Consider the following 27,688-nt stretch of genomic DNA (forward strand, 5'->3'; position numbering starts at 1 on the left):
CTCTAGTGCTACTCTCTGTCTCTACCCTTCCCCTCTCTCTCTCTCTCTCTCCCTCTTTCCCGTCTGTCCAGTGCTGCTGTGGTGAATGTGATCACGTGGTGGAGCAAGCCAGGGGCATCGTTCAAAGGGAAGAGAGCTAGAGGATAAACCAGCTTTTTCACCAGTTGATCTCTGGAAGTATTTGGCTCACAGTCCAGAACATGGCAGATCACTGTTTTTCATAAAGTATGACTACCACTAATACGAATCATAATCAGTGGCTTTTAGTAGTGGCCTTACTAGAGTCAGACTAATACAGTCATTCTATTCCTATGGGCTGGAGAGAGACAGAGAGAGAGAGAGAGGGAGAGACAGAGGGAGAGACAGAAAGAGAGAGAGAGAGAGAGAGGGAGAAAGAGAGAGAAAGAGAGAGAGCGAGAGAGAGACAGAAAGAGAGAGGGAGAGAGAGAGAGAGGGAGAGACAGAAAGAAAGAGAGACAGAGAGAGAGACAGAGAGAGAGAGGGGTTGGTTCAGAGCCATGTGTTTAAAATAGTTTGTTGTTGTTTGTAGAGGGTTTCTGAATATTTGTCTCTGGGTCGGTCGGTTTGAGATTTATCCATCCAAAGGGAGTCTGGGGCATGTTGTTGGTCATAGTGGACAGAGGGACTTGATATTAGAGTCCATCTCTCTGTCATCTCACCCAGCCTACCCCAGAATAAACTTTTTATTTTTTTATTTATTTAACTAAGAACAATTAAGAACAAATTCTTATTTACAATGACGGCCTACCCCAGACGATGCTGGGCCAATTATGCACCGCCCTATCAGACTCCCAATCACAGTCAGATGTGATGCAGCCTGGATTCGAACCAGATACTGCAGTGACGCCTCTTGCACTGAGATGCAGTGTCTTAGACCACTGCGCCACTCGGGATGCCAAACTTCAGTCGAAGAAAACACCCTGAACTTGGAAGTTATCACTTATTCAGGAGACTGCATTACAGAACATTCAGAGAGAAATGTGCCCTGTGCAGACAGTAGAATAGGGAATAATACCAGGTCTATGTGTGACACTCTGCAGCATCCCAAATGGTTGAATCCCACTTAGCTTTATAGACCCGTGGTGTTTGGGGTCTCAGCCAACCCTACCCAGGCCTGTCATCTGACCCACATGGCTGCCCAGAGGAGAGGAGAGAACATCCTATCCTAGTACCTCAGGGCACAGCTGTTCCATAGGACAACAACACGTGGCAACAGTCTTCCTGTTTACTGGCTGTGTCATAAAAATATTCACCGTTTTTCTTCACTATTTCTTTTCTTCTTCTTCATTTGACCACGAAAACACAAAATTGGAAAGAAATAATAACACAAAATGAATCAATCAGGAATCAACTATAAACCATTTCCTAAATGGTTTAAAAAAGACTACACTAAGAGAACAGAACAGCAACATGACTTTACACTGAAACAACAGTCAGTAACTATTCAACAAGTTTGAATGGTTCCTGGGAAAATGGTTTCTGTCTCGTACAGCCACTGTACGAGTCTGCCAAGCGAGACTCGTTTTGGTCCAAGTGCTTTAAGAACAAACAGACAGCCATTGAATGTTAAAGTCATCCACTCAGCTCACGGACAAGCACAGCATTTCAAGTAGGGTCTCATCTTATCTTAAGTTTTAGAAGTAAAACGAATCTCTCTGGTGTATACCGTAACAACACACAGAATTCAGCTTAGTGCATGGATGCTTACTATCGTATATTAACTCTCTTCATAAATGTCTAAAATAGATACAGAAACAACTTTTAATTTATTTTACTCGGTTTAGCAGACCGTCTGGAATGCTTGGTTATTGTTCTTCTCCGTGTCCTAACCCGATCCTAGACGTTAGTCCCATCTTGACAACGCTTACGTTTAGCACCATAGATAAACAATAGGAATTGGCAAAACGGAACAAACAAATCTGGGATCAGGCTCATACAAACAATGGCAGTGTTAACTAGTGTAGACCAGTATTTACAGAGTGTTGATTTGAATACAGGAAGTGTACTTTAAGTTCCCTGTCCTGATATAGCTGTCTAGGTATTCAGTGCCTTAAGTGGAATTAAAAAGATTCTGCTAGTCAATTTCATTTGACAGCACTACGGTTTCTATACAGTGGCAGTGTTCACTTCGTAGCGATAAAACACAGGCCTAACTCTAGCACTGCTGGTACTGCTGAGATGGGCTTTCGTTAGACCAGAGAGACTGTTGCTAGTAGTAGTGACAGTGTAAGACCTACGCTACTTTAACATGCATTGCATTAAATCTTCAATCATATATCACAGCGTTGTCCAACTCCGGTCCTTGAGTACGCCCAATAGTACATATTTTTCGTTGTGGCCCGGGACAAGCACACCTGATTCTACCTGTCAACTAATCATCAAGCCCTTGACAAGTTGAATCAGGTGCTTTTGTCCAGGGCTACGACAAAAAAAGATGTACTATTGGGCGTACTCAAGGACCGGAGTTGGGCAACACAGATATATCATTTAACAATCATGCCAAACGAACCATACACAATATAACAGAAACAACTTTAACGCTAACGTCGTATGAATATATAAACCATACCTCTTGTGAGGGGGTGGTTGCCAAGGAAAATAAATAAACAAAAGAGATAACTAATCAGTGTCTCTTCTAAGTCAATATTTCTATTTGACCTACTTCAACACTGGACAGCTGAGCATTGTCCATTTGTGACGGTGTTGACATATCAAACACCTAAATGGTTTTGTACAGTACTGAGCCGAACCAAGCTGTTCTGTGCTGGCCATCATTGTTGTCGGAGCCGTGCTGAATAAGAGCCAGCTGTTTGGTTAGGTTGCTATGGAAGTCTGAAAACAGGTTCATACGGTGGGTTTTATATATTACAGAAACAAGCTGGATGCAACATATTATGAACAAGTGGAAATGGTTTGGGTACCATGTGAAACAATCAAATGTCTGTATGACCGGTAGGACCAGTAGTGATCGTGTCTTCTCTTGGTCACTGTCCCAGATTAGACCAACACTTTATGTTACATAGTATATTGACATCTCTATGTGGACATCGTGTAGGTCTGACAGTTCCAATTTCTTTCTTTGAAACTTTTTTTAAAGTCCACTAGTTATTTTTTTAATTTTTTTAACCTATTTGTCGATTACCCTTCAGTGAACTTATACGTTGTCGTGACTTCCTACTTCCTATTTCGGGGAGCGTTGTCTAGCCAATCGATTCATGAAGCAACAGGTTACCGTGGCGATGATGACCACGCCCACAAACAAGGCAGAGGACATGCCCACAACCAAGGGGATGAGGAGCAGGTCGGCCGCTGCAGAAACAGAGAGAGAAGAGAGGAGAGAGAGGAGAGGAATGAGTTAGTCAAGTTCGGGAAAACGACTAGCTTTCCGCATAAACCGTTTAATTTACAATTGGGAGTATTAGACAGAATGCCAGTATTAGACAGGATAGGTTAGCCATGTTTCAAAGATGACTATCTATGATACCTAATAACTGTTGGCTAACAGCCTCCAAAAGACAGTGAGTTGGAGAGTGAAAACAGAAGAGAGACACTTCCTGACTACCGTCAGTGATTCACAGAGTCACTCTTTTGTATTAGGGAACTGATGTTGAGTGTGTCTGCTGCAGTGATTCGTCGCCACTCGCTGTATGTAAAATAGCTAGCAGTCCCAGACCCAGTGAGACTCACCTCTGGCGTACAGGTAGACTCTAACACCCTCTGATTGGGCCTTGGCCCCGGTGTTGTACCATCCCCCACGGGGGTCTTGTCCCCACACCTCAGCCTGGCAGACAAACAGGCCCTGGTCCTGGTCCTGGGCAGAGAAGATCCTCAGCCTGTAGGTGCCTGGAGACACCCGGTCCATACTGACCTGTAGTCCAAAAAGAAAACACAACGGAAGTCATTTAGTAGATGTATTTTAGCAGACAGTGTTATCTAGAGAAATACAGTGCATTCAAATAAGGTAGGTAAGACAACTACATACTAGTCATTACAATTGTTTTATCTTTGATATATTTAATTGTGTTATCCTTGATAGTTTTCTTAAAAAGGGTATATATTGACTGTATGTATTTTTTTTTTTAACTGCCAAATAAATTTAACCAATCACCTCAGAGCTGTGATTCTTATGTGGCCTGGACAGGCCCTCATAGGTAAGAGAGGCCAACACCCTCCCCTTCTCCTCTACTGACGGCTTGTCACCACCCTTCTCTATGACCACGCCCCCTACTGTAGCCCCACCCTCCTGGGCCGGGAGGACCGCCCTCTGCAGCCATTGGACCTCCACCTGTGCAGGGCCGGTGGTTACCACGGATACGTTGCAGAGCAGGGTGACGGTATCACCTCTCTTCAAGAGGGGGCCGCGGGGAAGGTTGGCTACTGCTGACACCTTGACCTCTGTAGGGACGCAGGGACAGAGAGAGAGAGAGAGATGCTTGTCATTCAATTAAGTTCAATTAGCATCAACTTACATCAATTAGGTTAACATTGGTTCAATTCAAATGAGGTATTTGGTTGTTAATTCAAATCAAACCAGTCATGGCAATGCTCATGTTAATGTAGTATCCTTGTTTACAAACTACTGCCCAACCTCGTAGTAGGTCAAGTGGTTTTAGTCTCTTCGCTTTACCAGGACAACTTCCAGAATCCTGACTTAACTTGTATATATACCCACTGGCTGTAGTTCCCAGGATCCCCCTCTGCTAGAGGGGTGCAATTACTTACTCATCCCTCATGGATTTAAACACATTGGATTGGTGTTAAGTAGATTGAGGGAGTTTTCTCCATTATACCAACACATCCTTTTAACTCCACGAGGAGGAGTGAACTAGGCCACAGTTTGTGGTGGTCTTGTGTGTCTGTCTTTTCTCTTACCTTTGGTCTTGAGGTTGATGCTGACCCCCTCAGACCTCTGTGTGAGGGTAGCAGCACTGGAGGGTCCCGGGTTAAGCCTCCCAGCGTAGACGCTCACAGCACAGCGGTACACCCCTGTGTCAGCTGGGTGGGCAGAGAACAACCTGAGAGAGTACCGTCCTTCCACCTCCTTCTCCATGGAACCCCCTCCACCCCGACCGGCTCGGCTGGAGTCATCCCCCCAGCTCACCACCCCGTCTGGGCCGTACCGGGCCACCTCCACCTGGGAGAGGGGACAGACAGAGATAGAGATAGACAGAAAGGTTAACCTGAGTGGTGTTTGGAAAACGACTAGCCAATCAAGCATTATTTACTTTACAATCCTAAATAACTGTAGACCAATAGCCTTCCTGGCTCCAAATAATACGTTTTATCTTCACTAGGAAGCATTACATACTATCAATAGCAGCAGCAAATAGCTGCATTTTTTTGCCAAAGTTTTCAATTTCATAATTAAAAACACAAAGTCATACAAGAATTGGACAACTCTGTAAGGACTTCCTCAGCGGGCTAAAAGGAAGATACTAATAACCAATAACAATAATCAATACCAACCTCCACCCCTCCACCCGTCAATGCCCTGTCCTCGCTGCTCACGGTGCCCCTCCTCATCCACTGGACCAGCAGGCCCGAGCGGCCCCCAGGGGCCAAACCAGACACCTCGCAGGTCAGAGTGAGAGGGGAGCCTAACTGGAGAGTTACCTCACCTCGCGGAGTGGACGTAACGGTCAGGGAGTCAGCTGGAAGGAGGGAGAGGAGGGGTAAAGGAGGAAGAGGAGGGAGAGGAGGGAGTAAAGGAGGAAGAGGAGGGGGTAAAGGAGGAGGAAGAGGTAAAGGAGGGAGAGGAGGGGGTAAAGGAGGAGGAAGAGGAGGGGGTAAAGGAGGAAGAGGATAAAGGAGGAAGGAGAGGAGGGGGTAAAGGAGGAAGAGGAGGGAGAGGATAAAGGAGGAGGGAGAGGAGGGGGTAAAAGAGGAGGAAGAGGAGGGGGAGGATAAAGGAGGAGGGAGAGGAGGGGGTAAAAGAGGAGGAAGAGGAGGGGGAGGATAAAGGAGGAGGAGAGGAAGGGGTAAAGGAGGAAGAGGAGGGAGAGGATAAAGGAGGAGGGAGAGGAGGGGGTAAAGGAGGAGGGAAAGGAGGGGTAAAAGAGGAGGAAGAGGAGGGGTTAAGGAGGAGGAGGAGGGAGAGCGGAGAAAATAAACAAGAAGTGCATGATTTAAAATGTGTTCGCTCTGCATTCAAACTAACTTAATTTGTTCATTGTCAATAAAGGTTTATTTGCATATAGCAAGTTCTCCCACTGAAGTTGAATGCATCGCAAAATTCATCCTAAAAGAGGATACTCGTAAGATCTCATCTATCAACAATACACTCTGTAAACTATGTTTGCTATTTGATGAAACGCTTCAGTTCAGTTTATAAATCTCTTCTTAACTGTAATCTGTCCAACAACAACACAACCTAGACCAGAGAGGAGAAAACCAGGTCTATTGTCTAACAGACTATAGAGACTATAATATAATGAATTAGACACGATAAGAACCAGGTCTATTGTCTAACAGACTATAGAGACTATAATAGAATGAAGTAGAGCAGTGTCTGGCTGACACCATAAGAACCAGGTCTATTGTCTAACAGACTATAGAGACTATAATAGAATGAAGTAGAGCAGTGTCTGGCTGACACCATAAGAACCAGGTCTATTGTCTAACAGACTATAGAGACTATAATATAATGAAGTAGAGCAGTGTCTGGCTGACACCATAAGAACCAGGTCTATTGTCTAACAGACTATAGAGACTATAATAGAATGAAGTAGAGCAGTGTCTGGCTGACACCATAAGAACCAGGTCTATTGTCTAACAGACTATAGAGACTATAATAGAATGAAGTACAGCAGTGTCTGGCTGACACCATAAGAACCAGGTCTATTGTCTAACAGACTATAGAGACTATAATAGAATGAAGTAGAGCAGTGTCTGGCTGACACCATAAGAACCAGGTCTATTGTCTAACAGACTATAGAGACTATAATAGAATGAAGTAGAGCAGTGTCTGGCTGACACCATAAGAACCAGGTCTATTGTCTAACAGACTATAGAGACTATAATAGAATGAAGTAGAGCAGTGTCTGGCTGACACCATAAGAACACACAGACCCTCAGTGGGGAACTACAATACTGGAACTTCTGCTACAACAACTGTTACATTCTGCTGTGCTTTCACTACACACCCTACCACACACCCTACCACACACTACACACCTCACCACACACCCTACCACACACCTCACCACACACACCTCACCACACACTACACACCTCACCACACACCTCACCACACACCTCACCACACACCCCACCACACACTACACCACACACCCCACACCTCAACACACCACACACTACACACCTCACCACACACTACACCACACCACACACCTCACCACACACTACACCACACACCCCACACTACAACACACCCCACCACACACCCCACCCCACCACACACTACCACACCACACTACAACACACCCCACCACACCCCACCACACACCCCACCCCACACTACCACACACCCACCCCACACTACAACACACCCCACCCCACCACACCCCACCACACCACACCACACACCACAACACACCCCACCCTACAACACACCCCACCCCACCCCACACCCCACCACACCCACACCCCACAACACACTACAACACACCCCACACTACAACACACTACAACACACCCACACCACAACACACCCCACCACACACCACAACACAACACACCCCACCACACACTACAACACCCCACAACACACTACAACACACCCCACACTACAACACACACTACAACACACCCCACCACACACTACAACACACACTACAACACACCCCACCACAACACACCCCACCACACACTACACAGCTCTACCACACACCCCACCACACACCCCACCACACACTACAACACACACACCCCACCACACACCCCACGGCTCTACAACACACCCACGGCTCGACAACACACACCACAGCTCTAAAACACACACCACAGCTCTACACCACAGCTCTAAAACACACCACAGCTCTAAAACACACACCACAGCTCTACACCACAGCTCTACATCACTAGAGGTCGACCGATTATGATTTTTCAACGCCGATACCGATACTGGTTATTGGAGGACCGAAAAGGCCGATACTGATTAATCGGCCGATATTTATTTATTTATTTGTAATAATGACAATTACAACAATACTGAATGAACACTTATTTTAACTTAATATAATCAATAAAATCAATTTAGCCTCAAATAAATAATGAAACATGTTCAATTTGATTTAAATAATGCAAAAACAAAGTGTTGGAGAAGAAAGTAAAAGTGCAATATGTGCCATGTAAAAAAGCTAACATTTAAGTTCCTTGCTCAGAACATATGAAAGCTGGTGGTTCCTTTTAACACGAGTCTTCAATATTCCCAGTTAAGATGTTTTAGGTTGTAGTTACAGTGCCTTGCGAAAGTATTCGGCCCCCTTGAACTTTTTGACCTTTTGCCACATTTCAGGCTTCAAACATAAAGATATAAAACTGTAATTTTTTGTGAAGAATCAACAACAAGTGGGACACAATTATGAAGTGGAACGAAATTTATTGGATATTTCTAACTTTTTTAACAAATAAAAAACGGAAAAATTGGCCGTGCAAAATTATTCAGCACCCTTAAGTTAATACTTTGTAGCGCCACCTTTGCTGCGATTACAGCTGTAAGTCGCTTGGGGTATGTCTCTATCAGTTTTGCACATCGAGAGACTGAAATTTTTGCCCATTCCTCCTTGCAAAACAGCTCGAGCTCAGTGAGGTTGGATGGAGAGCGTTTGTGAACAGCAGTTTTCAGTTCTTTCCACAGATTCTCGATTGGATTCAGGTCTGGACTTTGACTTGGCCATTCTAACACCTGGATATGTTTATTTGTGAAGCATTCCATTGTAGATTTTGCTTTATGTTTTGGATCATTGTCTTGTTGGAAGACAAATCTCCGTCCCAGTCTCAGGTCTTTTGCAGACTCCATCAGGTTTTCTTCCAGAATGGTCCTGTATTTGGCTCCATCCATCTTCCCATCAATTTTAACCATCTTCCCTGCCCCTGCTGAAGAAAAGCAGGCCCAAACCATGATGCTGCCACCAACATGTTTGACAGTGGGGATGGTGTGTTCAGGGTGATGAGCTGTGTTGCTTTTACGCCAAACATAACGTTTTGCATTGTTGCCAAAAAGTTTGATTTTGGTTTCATCTGACCAGAGCACCTTCTTCCACATGTTTGGTGTGTCTCCCAGATGGCTAGTGGCAAACTTTAAACGACACTTTTTATGGATATCTTTAAGAAATGGCTTTCTTCTTGCCACTCTTCCATAAAGGCCAGATTTGTGCAGTATACGACTGATTGTTGTCCTATGGACAGAGTCTCCCACCTCAGCTGTAGATCTCTGCAGTTCATCCAGAGTGATCATGGGCCTCTTGGCTGCATCTCTGATCAGTCTTCTCCTTGTATGAGCTGAAAAGAGGGACGGCCGGGTCTTTGTAGATTTGCAGTGGTCTGATACTCCTTCCATTTCAATATTATCGCTTGCACAGTGCTCCTTGGGATGTTTAAAGCTTGGGAAATCTTTTTGTATCCAAATCCGGCTTTAAACTTCTCCACAACAGTATCTCGGACCTGCCTGGTGTGTTCCTTGTTCTTCATGATGCTCTCTGCGCTTTAAACGGACCTCTGAGACTATCACAGAGCAGGTGCATTTATACGGAGACTTGATTACACACAGGTGGATTCTATTTATCATCATTAGTCATTTAGGTCAACATTGGATCATTCAGAGATCCTCACTGAACTTCTGGAGAGTTTGCTGCACTGAAAGTAAAGGGGCTGAATAATTTTGCACGGCCAATTTTTCAGTTTTTTATTTGTTAAAAAAGTTTGAAATATCCAATAAATTTCGTTCCACTTCATAATTGTGTCCCACTTGTTGTTGATTCTTCACAAAAAATTACAGTTTTATATCTTTATGTTTGAAGCCTGAAATGTGGCAAAAGGTCGAAAAGTTCAAGGGGGCCGAATACTTTCGCAAGGCACTGTATTATAGGAATTATAGGACTATTTCTCTCTATACGATTTGTATTTCATATACCTTTGACTATTGGATGTTCTTATAGGCACTTTAGTATTGCCAGTGTAACAGTATAGCTTCCGTCCCTCTCCTCGCTCCTACCTGGGCTCGAACCAGGAACACATCGACAACAGCCACCCTCGAAGCAGCGTTACCCATGCAGAGCAAGGGGAACAACTACTCCAAGTCTCAGAGCGAGTGACGTTTGAAACGCTATTAGCGCGCACCCGGCTAACTAGCTAGCCATTTCACATCGGTTACACCAGCCTATTCTCGGAAGTTGATAGTCTTGAAGTCATAAACAACGCAGTGCTTGAAGCACAGCGAAGAGCTGCTGGCAAAACGCACGAAAGTGCTATTTTGAATGAATGCTTACGAGCCTGCTGGTGCCTACCACCGCTCAGTCAGACTGCTCTATCAAATCATAAACTTAATTATAACATAATAACACACAGAAATACGAGCCTTAGGTCATTAATATGGTCAAATCCGGAAACTATCATCTCAAAAACAAAACGTTATTCCTGTTACATTGCACAACCTTCAGTGTTATGTCATAATTACGTAAAATTATGACAAATCACCCAGTGTTGCATATACCCTGACTCTGTTTGCAAGAGAAGTGACACATTTTCCCTAGTTAAAAGAAATTCATGTTAGCAGGCAATAGTAACTAAATATGCAGGTTTAAAAATATATACTTGTGTATTGATTTTAAGAAAGGCATTGATGTTTATGGTTGGAGCAACGTGTACCTAAGCAATTATATGCAACGCAGGACAGGCTAGATAAAGTAGTAATATCATCAACCATGTGTAGTTAACTAGTGATTATGATTGATTGTTTTTTATAAGATAAGTTTAATGCTAGCTAGCAACTTACCTTGGCTTCTTCCTGCATTCGCGTAACAGGCAGGCTCCTCGTGGAGTGCAATGTAAAGCAGGTGGTTAGAGCGTTGGACTAGTTAACCGTAAGGTTGCAAGATTGAATCCCTGAGCTGACAAGGTAAAAATCTGTCGTTCTGCCCCTGAACAAGGCAGTTAACCCACTGTTCCTAGGCTGTCATTGAAAATAAGAATGTGTTCTTAACATTTACCAAGGTGGTAAATGACCTTTTAATGACGTCAGACCGAGGCTCTGCATCTGTCCTCGTGCTCCTAGATCTTAGTGCCGCTTTTGATACCATCGATCACCACATTCTTTTGGAGAGATTGGAAACCCAAATTGGTCTACATGGACAAGTTGTGGCCTGGTTTAGATCTTATCTGTCGGAAAGATATCAGTTTGTCTCTGTGAATGGTTTGTCCTCTGACAAATCAATTGTAAATTTCGGTGTTCCTCAAGGTTCCGTTTTAGGACCACTATTGTTTTCACTATATATTTTACCTCTTGGGGATGTCATTCGAAAACATAATGTTAAATTTCACTGCTATGCGGACGACACACAGCTGTACATTTCAATGAAACATGGTGAAGCCCCAAAATTGCCCTCGCTAGAAGCCTGTGTTTCAGACATAAAGAAGTGGATGGCTGCAAACTTTCTACTTTTAAACTCGGACAAAACAGAGATGCTTGTTCTAGGTCCCAAGAAACAAAGAGATCTTCTGTTGAATCTGACAATTAATCTGGATGGTTGTACAGTCGTCTCAAATAAAACTGTGAAGGACCTCGGCGTTACTCTGGACCCTGATCTCTCTTTTGAAGAACATATCAAGACTGTTTCAAGGAAAGCTTTTTTCCATCTACGTAACATTGCAAAAATCAGACATTTTATGTCCAAAAATGACGCAGAAAAATTAATCCATGCTTTTGTTACTTCTAGGCTGGACTACTGCAATGCTCTACTTTCCGGCTACCCGGATAAAGCACTAAATAAACTTCAGTTAGTGCTAAATACGGCTGCTAGAATCCTGACTAGAACCAACAAAAATTGATCATATTACTCCAGTGCTAGCCTCCCTACACTGGCTTCCTGTTAAGGCAAGGGCTGATTTCAAGGTTTTACTGCTAACCTACAAAGCATTACATGGGCTTGCTCCTACCTATCTTTCCGATTTGGTCCTGCCGTACATACCTACACGTACGCTACGGTCACAAGACGCAGGCCTCCTAATTGTCCCTAGAATTTCTAAGCAAACGGCTGGAGGTAGGGCTTTCTCCTATAGAGCTCCATTTTTATGGAATGGTCTGCCTACCAATGTGAGAGACGCAGACTCAGTCTCAACCTTTAAGTCTTTACTGAAGACTTATCTCTTCAGTAGGTCCTATGATGAAGTATAGTCTGGCCCAGGAGTGTGAAGGTGAACGGAAAGGCTGGAGCAACGAACCGCCCTTGCTGTCTCTGCCTTGCCGGTTCCCCTCTTTCCACTGAGATTCTCTGCCTCTAACCCTTTTACAGGGGCTGAGTCACTGGCCTACTGGTGTTCTTCCATGCCGTCCATGGGAGGGGTGCGTCACTTGAGTGGGTTGAGTCACTGACGTGGTCTTCCTGTCTGGGTTGGCGCCCCCCCCTTGGGTTGTGCCATGGCGGAGATCGTTGTGGGCTATACTCGGCCTTGTCTTAGGATGGTAAGTTGGTGGTTGAAGATATCCCTCTAGTGGTGTTGGGGCTGTGCTTTGGCAAAGTGGGTGGGGTTATATCCTGCCTGTTTGGCCCTGTCCGGGGTATCATCGGATGGGGCCACAGTGTCTTCTGATCCCTCCTGTCTCAGCCTCCAGTATTTATGCTGCAGTAGTTTATGTGTCGGGGGCTAGGGTCAGTCTGTTACATCTGGAGTATTTCTCTTGTCTTATCCGGTGTCCTGTGTGTATTTAAATATGCTCTCTCTAATTTCTCTCTTTCTGTCTTTCTCTCGGAGGACCTGAGCCCTAGGACCATGCCTCAGGACTACCTGGTATGATGACTCCTTGCTGTCCCCAGTCCACCTGGCCGTGCTGCTGCTCCAGTTTCAACTGTTCTGCCTGCGGCTATGGAACCCTGACCTGTTCACCGGACGTGCTTGTTGCACCCTCGACAACTACTATGATTATTATTATTTGACCATGCTGGTCATTTATGAACATTTTAACATTTTAACATCTTGACCATGTTCTGTTATAATATCCACCCTGCACAGCCAGAAGAGGACTGGCCACCCCTCATAGCCTGGTTCCTCTCTAGGTTTCTTCCTAGGTTTTGGCCTTTCTAGGGAGTTTTTCCTAGCCACCATGCTTCTTTCACATGCTTTGCTTGCTGTTTGGGGTTTTAGGCTGGGTTTCTGTACAGCACTTTGAGAATATCAGCTGATGTACGAAGGGCTATATAAAAATACATTTGATTTTGATTTTTGATTTGATTTAACTGACTTGCCTAGTTAAATAAAGGTATAAAAAAAAATTACTAATCGGCCAAATCAGTGTCTAAAAATACCGATTTCCGATTGTTATGAAAACTTGAAATCCGCTCTAATTAATCGGCCATTCCGATTAATCGGTCGACCTCTATACACCACAGCTCTAAAACACACACCACAGCTCTACACCACAGCTCTACACCACAGCTCTAAAACACACACCACAGCTCTACACCACAGCTCTAAAACACACACCACAGCTCTAAAACACACACCACAGCTCTAAAACACACACCACAGCTCTACACCACAGCTCTAAAACACACCCCACAGCTCTACACCACAGCTCTAAAACACACACATATTGATAATAGTATAGGGTGAGCCACAGTGCAGCGCCCCTGAAGCTAATGTCTCCGTTTCCCATTGTTGTATAATGTCAGTGATGATGTGATGAACGATCAGTACTGGATGCCATTAGGTCTACTGGGGTGCTAATGGACTCTGTGGCCAAGCTCTGAACAGCCCCCATACTCCACACACAGACAGTGTCCTAACAGCTCGTCTCTGAACAGCCCCCATACTCCACACACAGACAGTGTCCTAACAGCTCGTCTCTGAACAGCCCCCATACTCCACAGACAGACAGTGTCCTAACAGCTCGTCTCTGTACAGCCCCCATACTCCACACACAGACAGTGTCCTAACAGCTCGTCTCTGAACAGCCCCCATACTCCACACACAGACAGTGTCCTAACAGCTCGTCTCTGAACAGCCCCCATACTCCACACACAGACAGTGTCCTAACAGCTCGTCTCTGAACAGCCCCCATACTCCCCACACAGACAGTGTCCTAACAGCTCGTCTCTGAACAGCCCCCATACTCCCCACACAGACAGTGTCCTAACAGCTCGTCTCTGTACAGCCCCCATACTCCCCACACAGACAGTGTCCTAACAGCTCGTCTCTGTACAGCCCCCATACTCCCCACACAGACAGGGATGTACCAAGTGGTTGAACCGTGAGGTTGCCAATCTCCAGGGTCCTCTGAGAGATCTTCTGCCACATTCCATCAGGGTCCAGGATCCACTGCGACGCCTCACAGAAGTAGGCCCCTGAGTCCTCCGGGGCCACAGCGCTCAGCCTCATCACGTAGACATCTCTCCCTCCATCTCCACTCTTCTTCACCAGCGTTATCTCTCCATCATCATATCTCTTCTGGTAGGAGTCCCCTCGGCCAGGAGTCACGCTCAGTTCTTTATCGATAGCTATGATTTCTCTCGGTGTCCCTGCCCCCAACCCGCTACCACCGCCACGCACGCCGAACGTGATGGACAGGTGGGTGTGCTGTTTTGATTGGACGGCGGCGGAGCAGGTGAGAGTTATCTCCGCCCCCTCTGGCACGGGTTGGCCAGTTAGAGACCGGGAGTAACTAATCAGGAGAGTGTCTGGAATCACTGGAGAGAGAGAGAAAGAAAGAAAGAAAGAAAGAAAGAAAGAAAGAAAGAAAGAAAGAAAGAAAGAAAGAAAGAAAGAAAGAAAGAAAGAAAGAAAGAAAGAAAGAAAGAAAGAAAGAAAGAAAGAAAGAAAGAAAGAAAGAAAGAAAGAAAGAAAGAAAGAAAGAGAGAGGAGTTATTATTACATTACTGAGAGACAGAGCAGGGAACAGATAGATATGATTACATACAAAAGGTAATTCCTATTAGATTTTTGCTCTAACAAAGGATGTGTAGAGGTTAGGGTCACTCAGAGGAACACTGCTTCAGTGACAGATAATAAGTATGTTATAATAGTACATTGCAGGGGAAAGGTCAGAGTAGATTGTAGATAAGAATATCATTGCTAGGCCCCAAAAAATGTTTTCCAATTGTGTAAAAATGTAATTACACGTAATAAAGAATAGTGTGGACCTAGATCAGTAGAGAATAGCGTGGGAAAGTATGTGGTCGGTGCCAATCAGATTTGTGTGATAGAACAAGGCAAAAAACATTCTCAACCACACTGTCAGAGAGAGAGAACAAAGTCCACAAGATAACAGACAGCCTCTAACCAGGAAACAGGAAACAGGAGAGCAGAAAAGTACAAGAGCTGGTCTAGGATCAGGGCCTCCCTGTCCATATGTAATGTAAAAGATCCAGTATTCAGTCAAAGAGCTGGTCTAGGATCAGGGCATCCCTGTCCATATGTAATCTAAAAGGAGCAGTATTCAGTCAAAGAGCTGGTCTAGGATCAGGGCCTCCCTGTCCATATGTAATCTAAAAGGAGCAGTATTCAGTCAAAGAGCTGGTCTAGGATCAGGGCCTCCCTGTCCATATGTAATCTAAAAGGAGCAGTATTCAGTCAAAGAGCTGGTCTAGGATCAGGGCCTCCCTGTCCATATGTAATCTAAAAGATCCAGTATTCAGTCAAAGAGCTGGTCTAGGATCAGGGCCTCCCTGTCCATATGTAATCTAAAAGGAGCAGTATTCAGTCAAAGAGCTGGTCTAGGATCAGGGCATCCCAGTCCATATGTAATCTAAAAGATCCAGTATTCAGTCAAAGAGCTGGTCTAGGATCAGGGCATCCCTGTCCATATGTAATCTAAAAGGACCAGTATTCAGTCAAAGAGCTGGTCTAGGATCAGGGCCTCCCTGTCCATATGTAATCTAAAAGGAGCAGTATTCAGTCAAAGAGCTGGTCTAGGATCAGGGCCTCCCTGTCCATATGTAATCTAAAAGGACCAGTATTCAGTCAAAGAGCTGGTCTAGGATCAGGGCCTCCCTGTCCATATGTAATCTAAAAGATCCAGTATTCAGTCAAAGAGCTGGTCTAGGATCAGGGCCTCCCTGTCCATATGTAATCTAAAAGATCCAGTATTCAGTCAAAGAGCTGGTCTAGGATCAGGGCCTCCCTGTCCATATGTAATCTAAAAGGAGCAGTATTCAGTCAAAGAGCTGGTCTAGGATCAGGGCCTCCCTGTCCATATGTAATCTAAAAGGAGCAGTATTCAGTCAAAGAGCTGGTCTAGGATCAGGGCCTCCCTGTCCATATGTAATCTAAAAGATCCAGTATTCAGTCAAAGAGCTGGTCTAGGATCAGGGCCTCCCTGTCCATATGTAATCTAAAAGGACCAGTATTCAGTCAAAGAGCTGGTCTAGGATCAGGGCCTCCCTGTCCATATGTAATCTAAAAGGAGCAGTATTCAGTCAAAGAGCTGGTCTAGGATCAGGGCCTCCCTGTCCATATATAATCTAAAAGGAGCAGTATTCAGTCAAAGAGCTGGTCTAGGATCAGGGCATCCCAGTCCATATGTAATCTAAAAGATCCAGTATTCAGTCAAAGAGCTGGTCTAGGATCAGGGCATCCCTGTCCATATGTAATCTAAAAGGACCAGTATTCAGTCAAAGAGCTGGTCTAGGATCAGGGCCTCCCTGTCCATATGTAATCTAAAAGGAGCAGTATTCAGTCAAAGAGCTGGTCTAGGATCAGGGCCTCCCTGTCCATATGTAATCTAAAAGATCCAGTATTCAGTCAAAGAGCTGGTCTAGGATCAGGGCCTCCCTGTCCATATGTAATCTAAAAGATCCAGTATTCAGTCAAAGAGCTGGTCTAGGATCAGGGCCTCCCTGTCCATATGTAATCTAAAAGGAGCAGTATTCAGTCAAAGAGCTGGTCTAGGATCAGGGCCTCCCTGTCCATATGTAATCTAAAAGGAGCAGTATTCAGTCAAAGAGCTGGTCTAGGATCAGGGCATCCCTGTCCATATGTAATCTAAAAGGACCAGTATTCAGTCAAAGAGCTGGTCTAGGATCAGGGCCTCCCTGTCCATATGTAATCTAAAAGGAGCAGTATTCAGTCAAAGAGCTGGTCTAGGATCAGGGCCTCCCTGTCCATATGTAATCTAAAAGGAGCAGTATTCAGTCAAAGAGCTGGTCTAGGATCAGGGCATCCCTGTCCATATGTAATCTAAAAGGAGCAGTATTCAGTCAAAGAGCTGGTCTAGGATCAGGGCCTCCCTGTCCATATGTAATCTAAAAGGAGCAGTATTCAGTCAAAGAGCTGGTCTAGGATCAGGGCCTCCCTGTCCATATGTAATCTAAAAGATCCAGTATTCAGTCAAAGAGCTGGTCTAGGATCAGGGCATCCCTGTCCATATGTAATCTTATCAATTAAAGTCTATAAGGAAAAAGGGATCCAGATTCAGCATTCATCTTCTGAGACGCTTTGTGAATACAGGCCCAGACCTACCAACCTTTGACAGTGACCGAGGCACTGTAGTTTCCCTGGTACTTGGAGTCTGTGCTGGGTGTGTAACACTCGTATCGTCCCTGGTCATCTGCACGTAGCCTCTGGAACACCAGCCTGGCCTTGTCCCCCGAGTCCCTCTCCACTCTCACCTCCCCGGACCTCACCCGCGCCTGGAAGGACAGAGTTAGATTAGGGCTGCACGATGTGGCTAATAATCAAATTGCCATTTTTTAAACCAGATTTTGTGATTACGATTTTACTTGTGATTTTGATCAAAAACACTTGGAACTGTTGTAATCATTGAAATAATTTGTATTTCAATTCTATAGTTGGCGTTGTCATGACAACCAATGACAAAGACAGGTACAGTAGAGGTTGTTGTGACAGGGTATGAACCAAAATGTTGGTCAGAGTTTACCAAGGGACCCTTATTACATGTGAGTTTTACATGAATTGTGTGTAAAAAAAAAAGGTTTTTTTTTTTAAAAAGGACTTTGCATACATCAATTTCGATGAATTGTGCAGCCTTAAGTTAGTTTAATTGATTAGTCAAAATAAACACATTTAAGAGATATTTTCCATTGGTGAATAGAGATGTGAGTTTAAATAAATTCATGTACAGCTAAAATTGACCCCACAGCCTCAATAGAGAAGTAAGCATACGGTACATAGCTAGCACACCTACACACCCACCTGTTACTGTACTATGATGGAAAACTCAATGAACATAGATGTCTGGCAGCTAGGGCCAACTAGTCCTAACCATCTAGACCAAACCAACTAGTCCTAACCATCTAGACCAAACCAACTAGTCCTAACCATCTAGACCAAACCAACTAGTCCTAACCATCTAGACCAAACCAACTAGTCCTAACCATCTAGACCGGGCCAACTAGTCCTAACCATCTAGACCAAACCAACTAGTCCTAACCATCTAGACCGGGCCAACTAGTCCTAACCATCTAGACCGGGCCAACTAGTCCTAACCATCTAGACCAAACCAACTAGTCCTAACCATCTATACCAAACCAACTAGTCCTAACCATCTAGACCGGGCCAACTAGTCCTAACCATCTAGACCAGGCCAACTAGTCCTAACCATCTAGACCAAACAAACTAGTCCTAACCATCTAGACCAAACCAACTAGTCCTAACCATCTAGACCAAACCAACTAGTCCTAACCATCTAGACCAAACCAACTAGTCCTAACCATCTAGACCGGGCCAACTAGTCCTAACCATCTAGACCAAACCAACTAGTCCTAACCATCTAGACCAAACCAACTAGTCCTAACCATCTAGACCAAACCAACTAGTCCTAACCATCTAGACCAAACCAACTAGTCCTAACCATCTAGACCAAACCAACTAGTCCTAACCATCTAGACCAAACCAACTAGTCCTAACCATCTAGACCAAACCAACTAGTCCTAACCATCTAGACCAAACCAACTAGTCCTAACCATCTAGACCAAACCAACTAGTCCTAACCATCTAGACCGGGCCAACTAGTCCTAACCATCTAGACCAAACCAACTAGTCCTAACCATCTAGACCGGGCCAACTAGTCCTAACCATCTAGACCGGGCCAACTAGTCCTAACCATCTAGACCGGGCCAACTAGTCCTAACCATCTAGACCAAACCAACTAGTCCTAACCATCTAGACCGGGCCAACTAGTCCTAACCATCTAGACCGGGCCAACTAGTCCTAACCATCTAGACCGGGCCAACTAGTCCTAACCATCTAGACCGGGCCAACTAGTCCTAACCATCTAGACCGGGCCAACTAGTCCTAACCATCTAGACCAAACCAACTAGTCCTAACCATCTAGACCGGGCCAACTAGTCCTAACCATCTAGACCGGGCCAACTAGTCCTAACCATCTAGACCGGGCCAACTAGTCCTAACCATCTAGACCGGGCCAACTAGTCCTAACCATCTAGACCGGGCCAACTAGTCCTAACCATCTAGACCGGGCCAACTAGTCCTAACCATCTAGACCAAACCAACTAGTCCTAACCATCTAGACCAAACCAACTAGTCCTAACCATCTAGACCAAACCAACTAGTCCTAACCATCTAGACCGGGCCAACTAGTCCTAACCATCTAGACCGGGCCAACTAGTCCTAACCATCTAGACCGGGCCAACTAGTCCTAACCATCTAGACCAAACCAACTAGTCCTAACCATCTAGACCAAACCAACTAGTCCTAACCATCTAGACCAAACCAACTAGTCCTAACCATCTAGACCAAACCAACTAGTCCTAACCATCTAGACCGGGCCAACTAGTCCTAACCATCTAGACCAAACCAACTAGTCCTAACCATCTAGACCAAACCAACTAGTCCTAACCATCTAGACCAAACCAACTAGTCCTAACCATCTAGACCAAACCAACTAGTCCTAACCATCTAGACCAAACCAACTAGTCCTAACCATCTAGACCAAACCAACTAGTCCTAACCATCTAGACCAAACCAACTAGTCCTAACCATCTAGACCATGCCAACTAGTCCTAACCATCTAGACCAAGCCAACTAGTCCTAACCATCTAGACCAAACCAACTAGTCCTAACCATCTAGACCAAACCAACTAGTCCTAACCATCTAGACCAAACCAACTAGTCCTAACCATCTAGACCGGGCCAACTAGTCCTAACCATCTAGACCAGGCCAACTAGTCCTAACCATCTAGACCAAACCAACTAGTCCTAACCATCTAGACCAAACCAACTAGTCCTAACCATCTAGACCAGGCCAACTAGTCCTAACCATCTAGACCAGGCCAACTAGTCCTAACCATCTAGACCAAACCAACTAGTCCTAACCATCTAGACCAAACCAACTAGTCCTAACCATCTAGACCAAACCAACTAGTCCTAACCATCTAGACCGGGCCAACTAGTCCCTAACCATCTAGACCAAACCAACTAGTCCTAACCATCTAGACCAAGCCAACTAGTCCTAACCATCTAGACCAAACCAACTAGTCCTAACCATCTAGACCAAACCAACTAGTCCTAACCATCTAGACCGGGCCAACTAGTCCTAACCATCTAGACCAAACCAACTAGTCCTAACCATCTAGACCGGGCCAACTAGTCCTAACCATCTAGACCGGGCCAACTAGTCCTAACCATCTAGACCAAACCAACTAGTCCTAACCATCTAGACCAAACCAACTAGTCCTAACCATCTAGACCGGGCCAACTAGTCCTAACCATCTAGACCAGGCCAACTAGTCCTAACCATCTAGACCAAACCAACTAGTCCTAACCATCTAGACCAAACCAACTAGTCCTAACCATCTAGACCAAACCAACTAGTCCTAACCATCTAGACCAAACCAACTAGTCCTAACCATCTAGACCGAACCAACTAGTCCTAACCATCTAGACCAGACCAACTAGTCCTAACCATCTAGACCAAACCAACTAGTCCTAACCATCTAGACCAGGCCAACTAGTCCTAACCATCTAGACCAAACCAACTAGTCCTAACCATCTAGACCAAACCAACTAGTCCTAACCATCTAGACCAGACCAACTAGTCCTAACCATCTAGACCAAACCAACTAGTCCTAACCATCTAGACCGAGCCAACTAGTCCTAACCATCTAGACCGAGCCAACTAGTCCTAACCATCTAGACCAAGCCAACTAGTCCTAACCATCTAGACCAAACCAACTAGTCCTAACCATCTAGACCAAACCAACTAGTCCTAACCATCTAGACCGGGCCAACTAGTCCTAACCATCTAGACCAAGCCAACTAGTCCTAACCATCTAGACCAAACCAACTAGTCCTAACCATCAAGACCAAACCAACTAGTCCTAACCATCTAGACCAAACCAACTAGTCCTAACCATCTAGACCAAACCAACTAGTCCTAACCATCTAGACCAAACCAACTAGTCCTAACCATCTAGACCAAACCAACTAGTCCTAACCATCTAGACCAAACCAACTAGTCCTAACCATCTAGACCGGGCCAACTAGTCCTAACCATCTAGACCAAACCAACTAGTCCTAACCATCTAGACCAGGCCAACTAGTCCTAACCATCTAGACCAGACCAACTAGTCCTAACCATCTAGACCAAACCAACTAGTCCTAACCATCTAGACCAAACCAACTAGTCCTAACCATCTAGACCGGACCAACTAGTCCTAACCATCTAGACCAGGCCAACTAGTCCTAACCATCTAGACCAAACCAACTAGTCCTAACCATCTAGACCAAACCAACTAGTCCTAACCATCTAGACCAAGCCAACTAGTCCTAACCATCTAGACCAAACCAACTAGTCCTAACCATCTAGACCAAGCCAACTAGTCCTAACCATCTAGACCAAACCAACTAGTCCTAACCATCTAGACCAAACCAACTAGTCCTAACCATCTAGACCAAACCAACTAGTCCTAACCATCTAGACCAAACCAACTAGTCCTAACCATCTAGACCAAACCAACTAGTCCTAACCATCTAGACCAAACCAACTAGTCCTAACCATCTAGACCGAACCAACTAGTCCTAACCATCTAGACCGAACCAACTAGTCCTAACCATCTAGACCAAACCAACTAGTCCTAACCATCTAGACCGGGCCAACTAGTCCTAACCATCTAGACCAAACCAACTAGTCCTAACCATCTAGACCGGGCCAACTAGTCCTAACCATCTAGACCAGGCCAACTAGTCCTAACCATCTAGACCAAGCCAACTAGTCCTAACCATCTAGACCAAGCCAACTAGTCCTAACCATCTAGACCGGGCCAACTAGTCCTAACCATCTAGACCGAACCAACTAGTCCTAACCATCTAGACCGAACCAACTAGTCCTAACCATCTAGACCAAGCCAACTAGTCCTAACCATCTAGACCAGAACCAACTAGTCCTAACCATCTAGACCAAACCAACTAGTCCTAACCATCTAGACCGAGCCAACTAGTCCTAACCATCTAGACCAAACCAACTAGTCCTAACCATCTAGACCGGGCCAACTAGTCCTAACCATCTAGACCAAGCCAACTAGTCCTAACCATCTAGACCAGGCCAACTAGTCCTAACCATCTAGACCAAACCAACTAGTCCTAACCATCTAGACCAAACCAACTAGTCCTAACCATCTAGACCAAACCAACTAGTCCTAACCATCTAGACCAAACCAACTAGTCCTAACCATCTAGACCGAGCCAACTAGTCCTAACCATCTAGACCAAACCAACTAGTCCTAACCATCTAGACCAAACCAACTAGTCCTAACCATCTAGACCAAACCAACTAGTCCTAACCATCTAGACCAAACCAACTAGTCCTAACCATCTAGACCGAACCAACTAGTCCTAACCATCTAGACCAAACCAACTAGTCCTAACCATCTAGACCAAACCAACTAGTCCTAACCATCTAGACCAAACCAACTAGTCCTAACCATCTAGACCAAACCAACTAGTCCTAACCATCTAGACCAGGCCAACTAGTCCTAACCATCTAGACCAAACCAACTAGTCCTAACCATCTAGACCAAACCAACTAGTCCTAACCATCTAGACCGAGCCAACTAGTCCTAACCATCTAGACCAAGCCAACTAGTCCTAACCATCTAGACCAAGCCAACTAGTCCTAACCATCTAGACCAAACCAACTAGTCCTAACCATCTAGACCAAACCAACTAGTCCTAACCATCTAGACCAAACCAACTAGTCCTAACCATCTAGACCGGGCCAACTAGTCCTAACCATCTAGACCAAACCAACTAGTCCTAACCATCTAGACCAAACCAACTAGTCCTAACCATCTAGACCGGGCCAACTAGTCCTAACCATCTAGACCAAACCAACTAGTCCTAACCATCTAGACCAAACCAACTAGTCCTAACCATCTAGACCGGGCCAACTAGTCCTAACCATCTAGACCGGGCCAACTAGTCCTAACCATCTAGACCAAACCAACTAGTCCTAACCATCTAGACCAAACCAACTAGTCCTAACCATCTAGACCAGGCCAACTAGTCCTAACCATCTAGACCAGGCCAACTAGTCCTAACCATCTAGACCAAACCAACTAGTCCTAACCATCTAGACCAAACCAACTAGTCCTAACCATCTAGACCAAACCAACTAGTCCTAACCATCTAGACCAAACCAACTAGTCCTAACCATCTAGACCGGGCCAACTAGTCCTAACCATCTAGACCGGGCCAACTAGTCCTAACCATCTAGACCAAACCAACTAGTCCTAACCATCTAGACCAAACCAACTAGTCCTAACCATCTAGACCAAACCAACTAGTCCTAACCATCTAGACCAAACCAACTAGTCCTAACCATCTAGACCAAACCAACTAGTCCTAACCATCTAGACCAAACCAACTAGTCCTAACCATCTAGACCGGGCCAACTAGTCCTAACCATCTAGACCAAACCAACTAGTCCTAACCATCTAGACCGGGCCAACTAGTCCTAACCATCTAGACCAGGCCAACTAGTCCTAACCATCTAGACCAAACCAACTAGTCCTAACCATCTAGACCGGGCCAACTAGTCCTAACCATCTAGACCGGGCCAACTAGTCCTAACCATCTAGACCAAACCAACTAGTCCTAACCATCTAGACCAAACCAACTAGTCCTAACCATCTAGACCAAACCAACTAGTCCTAACCATCTAGACCGGGCCAACTAGTCCTAACCATCTAGACCAAACCAACTAGTCCTAACCATCTAGACCAAACCAACTAGTCCTAACCATCAAGACCAAACCAACTAGTCCTAACCATCTAGACCAAACCAACTAGTCCTAACCATCTAGACCAAACCAACTAGTCCTAACCATCTAGACCAAACCAACTAGTCCTAACCATCTAGACCAAACCAACTAGTCCTAACCATCTAGACCAAACCAACTAGTCCTAACCATCTAGACCAAACCAACTAGTCCTAACCATCTAGACCAAACCAACTAGTCCTAACCATCTAGACCAGGCCAACTAGTCCTAACCATCTAGACCAAACCAACTAGTCCTAACCATCTAGACCAAACCAACTAGTCCTAACCATCTAGACCAGGCCAACTAGTCCTAACCATCTAGACCAAACCAACTAGTCCTAACCATCTAGACCAAACCAACTAGTCCTAACCATCTAGACCGGGCCAACTAGTCCTAACCATCTAGACCAAACCAACTAGTCCTAACCATCTAGACCAAACCAACTAGTCCTAACCATCTAGACCAAACCAACTAGTCCTAACCATCTAGACCAGGCCAACTAGTCCTAACCATCTAGACCAAACCAACTAGTCCTAACCATCTAGACCAAACCAACTAGTCCTAACCATCTAGACCAAACCAACTAGTCCTAACCATCTAGACCGGGCCAACTAGTCCTAACCATCTAGACCAAACCAACTAGTCCTAACCATCTAGACCAAACCAACTAGTCCTAACCATCTAGACCAAACCAACTAGTCCTAACCATCTAGACCAAACCAACTAGTCCTAACCATCTAGACCAAACCAACTAGTCCTAACCATCTAGACCAAACCAACTAGTCCTAACCATCTAGACCGGGCCAACTAGTCCTAACCATCTAGACCAAACCAACTAGTCCTAACCATCTAGACCGGGCCAACTAGTCCTAACCATCTAGACCAGGCCAACTAGTCCTAACCATCTAGACCAAACCAACTAGTCCTAACCATCTAGACCGGGCCAACTAGTCCTAACCATCTAGACCGGGCCAACTAGTCCTAACCATCTAGACCAAACCAACTAGTCCTAACCATCTAGACCAAACCAACTAGTCCTAACCATCTAGACCAAACCAACTAGTCCTAACCATCTAGACCGGGCCAACTAGTCCTAACCATCTAGACCAAACCAACTAGTCCTAACCATCTAGACCAAACCAACTAGTCCTAACCATCAAGACCAAACCAACTAGTCCTAACCATCTAGACCAAACCAACTAGTCCTAACCATCTAGACCAAACCAACTAGTCCTAACCATCTAGACCAAACCAACTAGTCCTAACCATCTAGACCAAACCAACTAGTCCTAACCATCTAGACCAAACCAACTAGTCCTAACCATCTAGACCAAACCAACTAGTCCTAACCATCTAGACCAAACCAACTAGTCCTAACCATCTAGACCAGGCCAACTAGTCCTAACCATCTAGACCAAACCAACTAGTCCTAACCATCTAGACCAGGCCAACTAGTCCTAACCATCTAGACCAGGCCAACTAGTCCTAACCATCTAGACCAAACCAACTAGTCCTAACCATCTAGACCAAACCAACTAGTCCTAACCATCTAGACCGGGCCAACTAGTCCTAACCATCTAGACCAAACCAACTAGTCCTAACCATCTAGACCAAACCAACTAGTCCTAACCATCTAGACCAAACCAACTAGTCCTAACCATCTAGACCAGGCCAACTAGTCCTAACCATCTAGACCAAACCAACTAGTCCTAACCATCTAGACCAAACCAACTAGTCCTAACCATCTAGACCAAACCAACTAGTCCTAACCATCTAGACCGGGCCAACTAGTCCTAACCATCTAGACCAAACCACCTCCTCCCTACCTGGAACGGTGCATAGGGAAACCCAGGGTCCCTGGTGGAGATCACCCCCATCTGTCTCCCCTGGGAGTCCTCCCTGTACAGAAACCACTCAAAATCCTGTGTTCGGGAACCCTCGTAGCCTGATACAGCACAGGGGATGGAGAGGGGGAACCCTGCCACGCGGTATAGGGGTCCAGAGGGAAGGGTTACCTCGCGACACAGGGTGTACTGGAACACTGGAGAGAGAAACAGGGAGAAAAGAGAGATGGGGGAGAGAGAGAGAGTAGGGCAGAGAGAGAGGGAGAGAGAGAGAGAGAGGCCATTGTAAATACAACCCATTATTATGTTTATTTCTTTTCCATATTTGCACATTGAGAGAGAGAGAGAGAAAGGGAATGTACAGTACCAGCCAAAAGTTTGGACACACCTACTCTTTATTTTTTTTCTTTATTTTTACTATTTTATACATTGTAGAATAATAGTGAAGACATCAAAACTATGAAATAACACATATGGAATCATGTAGTAACCAAAAATGTGTTCATATTTTAGATTCTTCAAAGTAGCCACCCTTTGCCTTGATGACAGCTTTGCACACTCTTATTAACCAGCATGGATACCACAGCATTCTGCAGCGATACACCATCCAATCTGGTTTGCACTTAGTGAGACTATAATTTGTTTTTCTACAGGACAATGACCCAACACACCTCCAGGCTGTGTAAGGGCTATTTGACCAACGAGAATTATGGAGTGCAGCATCAGATGGCCTGGCCTCCACAATCACCCGACTTCAACCCAATTGAGATGTTTTGGGATGAGTTGGACCGCAGAGTGAAGAAAAAGCAGCCAACAAGTGCTCAGCATATGTGGGAACACCTTCAAGACTGTTGGAAAAGCATTCCAGGTGAAGCTAGTTGAGAGAATGCCAAGAGTGTGAAAAGCTGTCATCAAGGCAAAGGGTGGCTACTTTGAAGAATCTCAAATATAAAATATATTTTGATTTGTTTAACACTTTTTTGGTTACCACATGATTCCATATGTGTTATTTCATAGTTTTGATGTCTTCACTATTATTCTACAATGTAGAAAATAGTAAAAAATAAAGAAAAACCCTTGAACGAGTAGGAGTGTCCAAACTTTTGGCTGGTACTGTACGTCATGTCAGTCATGCTGTGTAGGTTTGGTATGTTCAGTGACAATACACTGACAGACTGGCTGAACCCATATGTAGGCTGTTGTACAGAAGATCAATATGTTACTTAGCCCACTATAGAAAGATGGAATTTGATCTAGCTTCAGGTTACATTTTGTTTTATTCATTGGTTTGCTGGGACAAGTTATTCACATCACATAATTGCACAATAAAAAAATCAAAGTAATATTTATTTCACAGCACAAGACTGCATATCCTGTCATGTCAATATACTTCCTCTAACTTGTACAAAATAG

At 44.8% G+C, this 27,688-nt stretch overlaps 1 protein-coding gene across 1 annotated transcript in view; it reads right to left on the minus strand.

Annotated features, from left to right (window-relative positions):
• Positions 1-1,232: 1,232 nt before the first annotated feature.
• The window catches only part of igsf8 (immunoglobulin superfamily, member 8), a 30,627-nt gene continuing 4,171 nt past the window's right edge, over positions 1,233-27,688 (minus strand). The window contains exons 2-9 of the mRNA XM_014133993.2: positions 26,258-26,472; positions 17,657-17,822; positions 14,433-14,882; positions 5,488-5,672; positions 4,894-5,155; positions 4,130-4,416; positions 3,709-3,889; positions 1,233-3,330 (exon numbers count right to left, since the gene is read on the minus strand). Of these exons, the coding sequence (XP_013989468.1) occupies positions 3,203-3,330; positions 3,709-3,889; positions 4,130-4,416; positions 4,894-5,155; positions 5,488-5,672; positions 14,433-14,882; positions 17,657-17,822; positions 26,258-26,472 (1,874 nt within the window). The 3' untranslated portion in view covers positions 1,233-3,202. The remainder of the gene's footprint in view (positions 3,331-3,708; positions 3,890-4,129; positions 4,417-4,893; positions 5,156-5,487; positions 5,673-14,432; positions 14,883-17,656; positions 17,823-26,257; positions 26,473-27,688) is intronic.

This window comes from Salmo salar, chromosome ssa12 (assembly GCF_905237065.1).
Source record: "Salmo salar chromosome ssa12, Ssal_v3.1, whole genome shotgun sequence".
In the NCBI taxonomy this organism is placed as follows: Eukaryota; Metazoa; Chordata; class Actinopteri; order Salmoniformes; family Salmonidae; genus Salmo; species Salmo salar.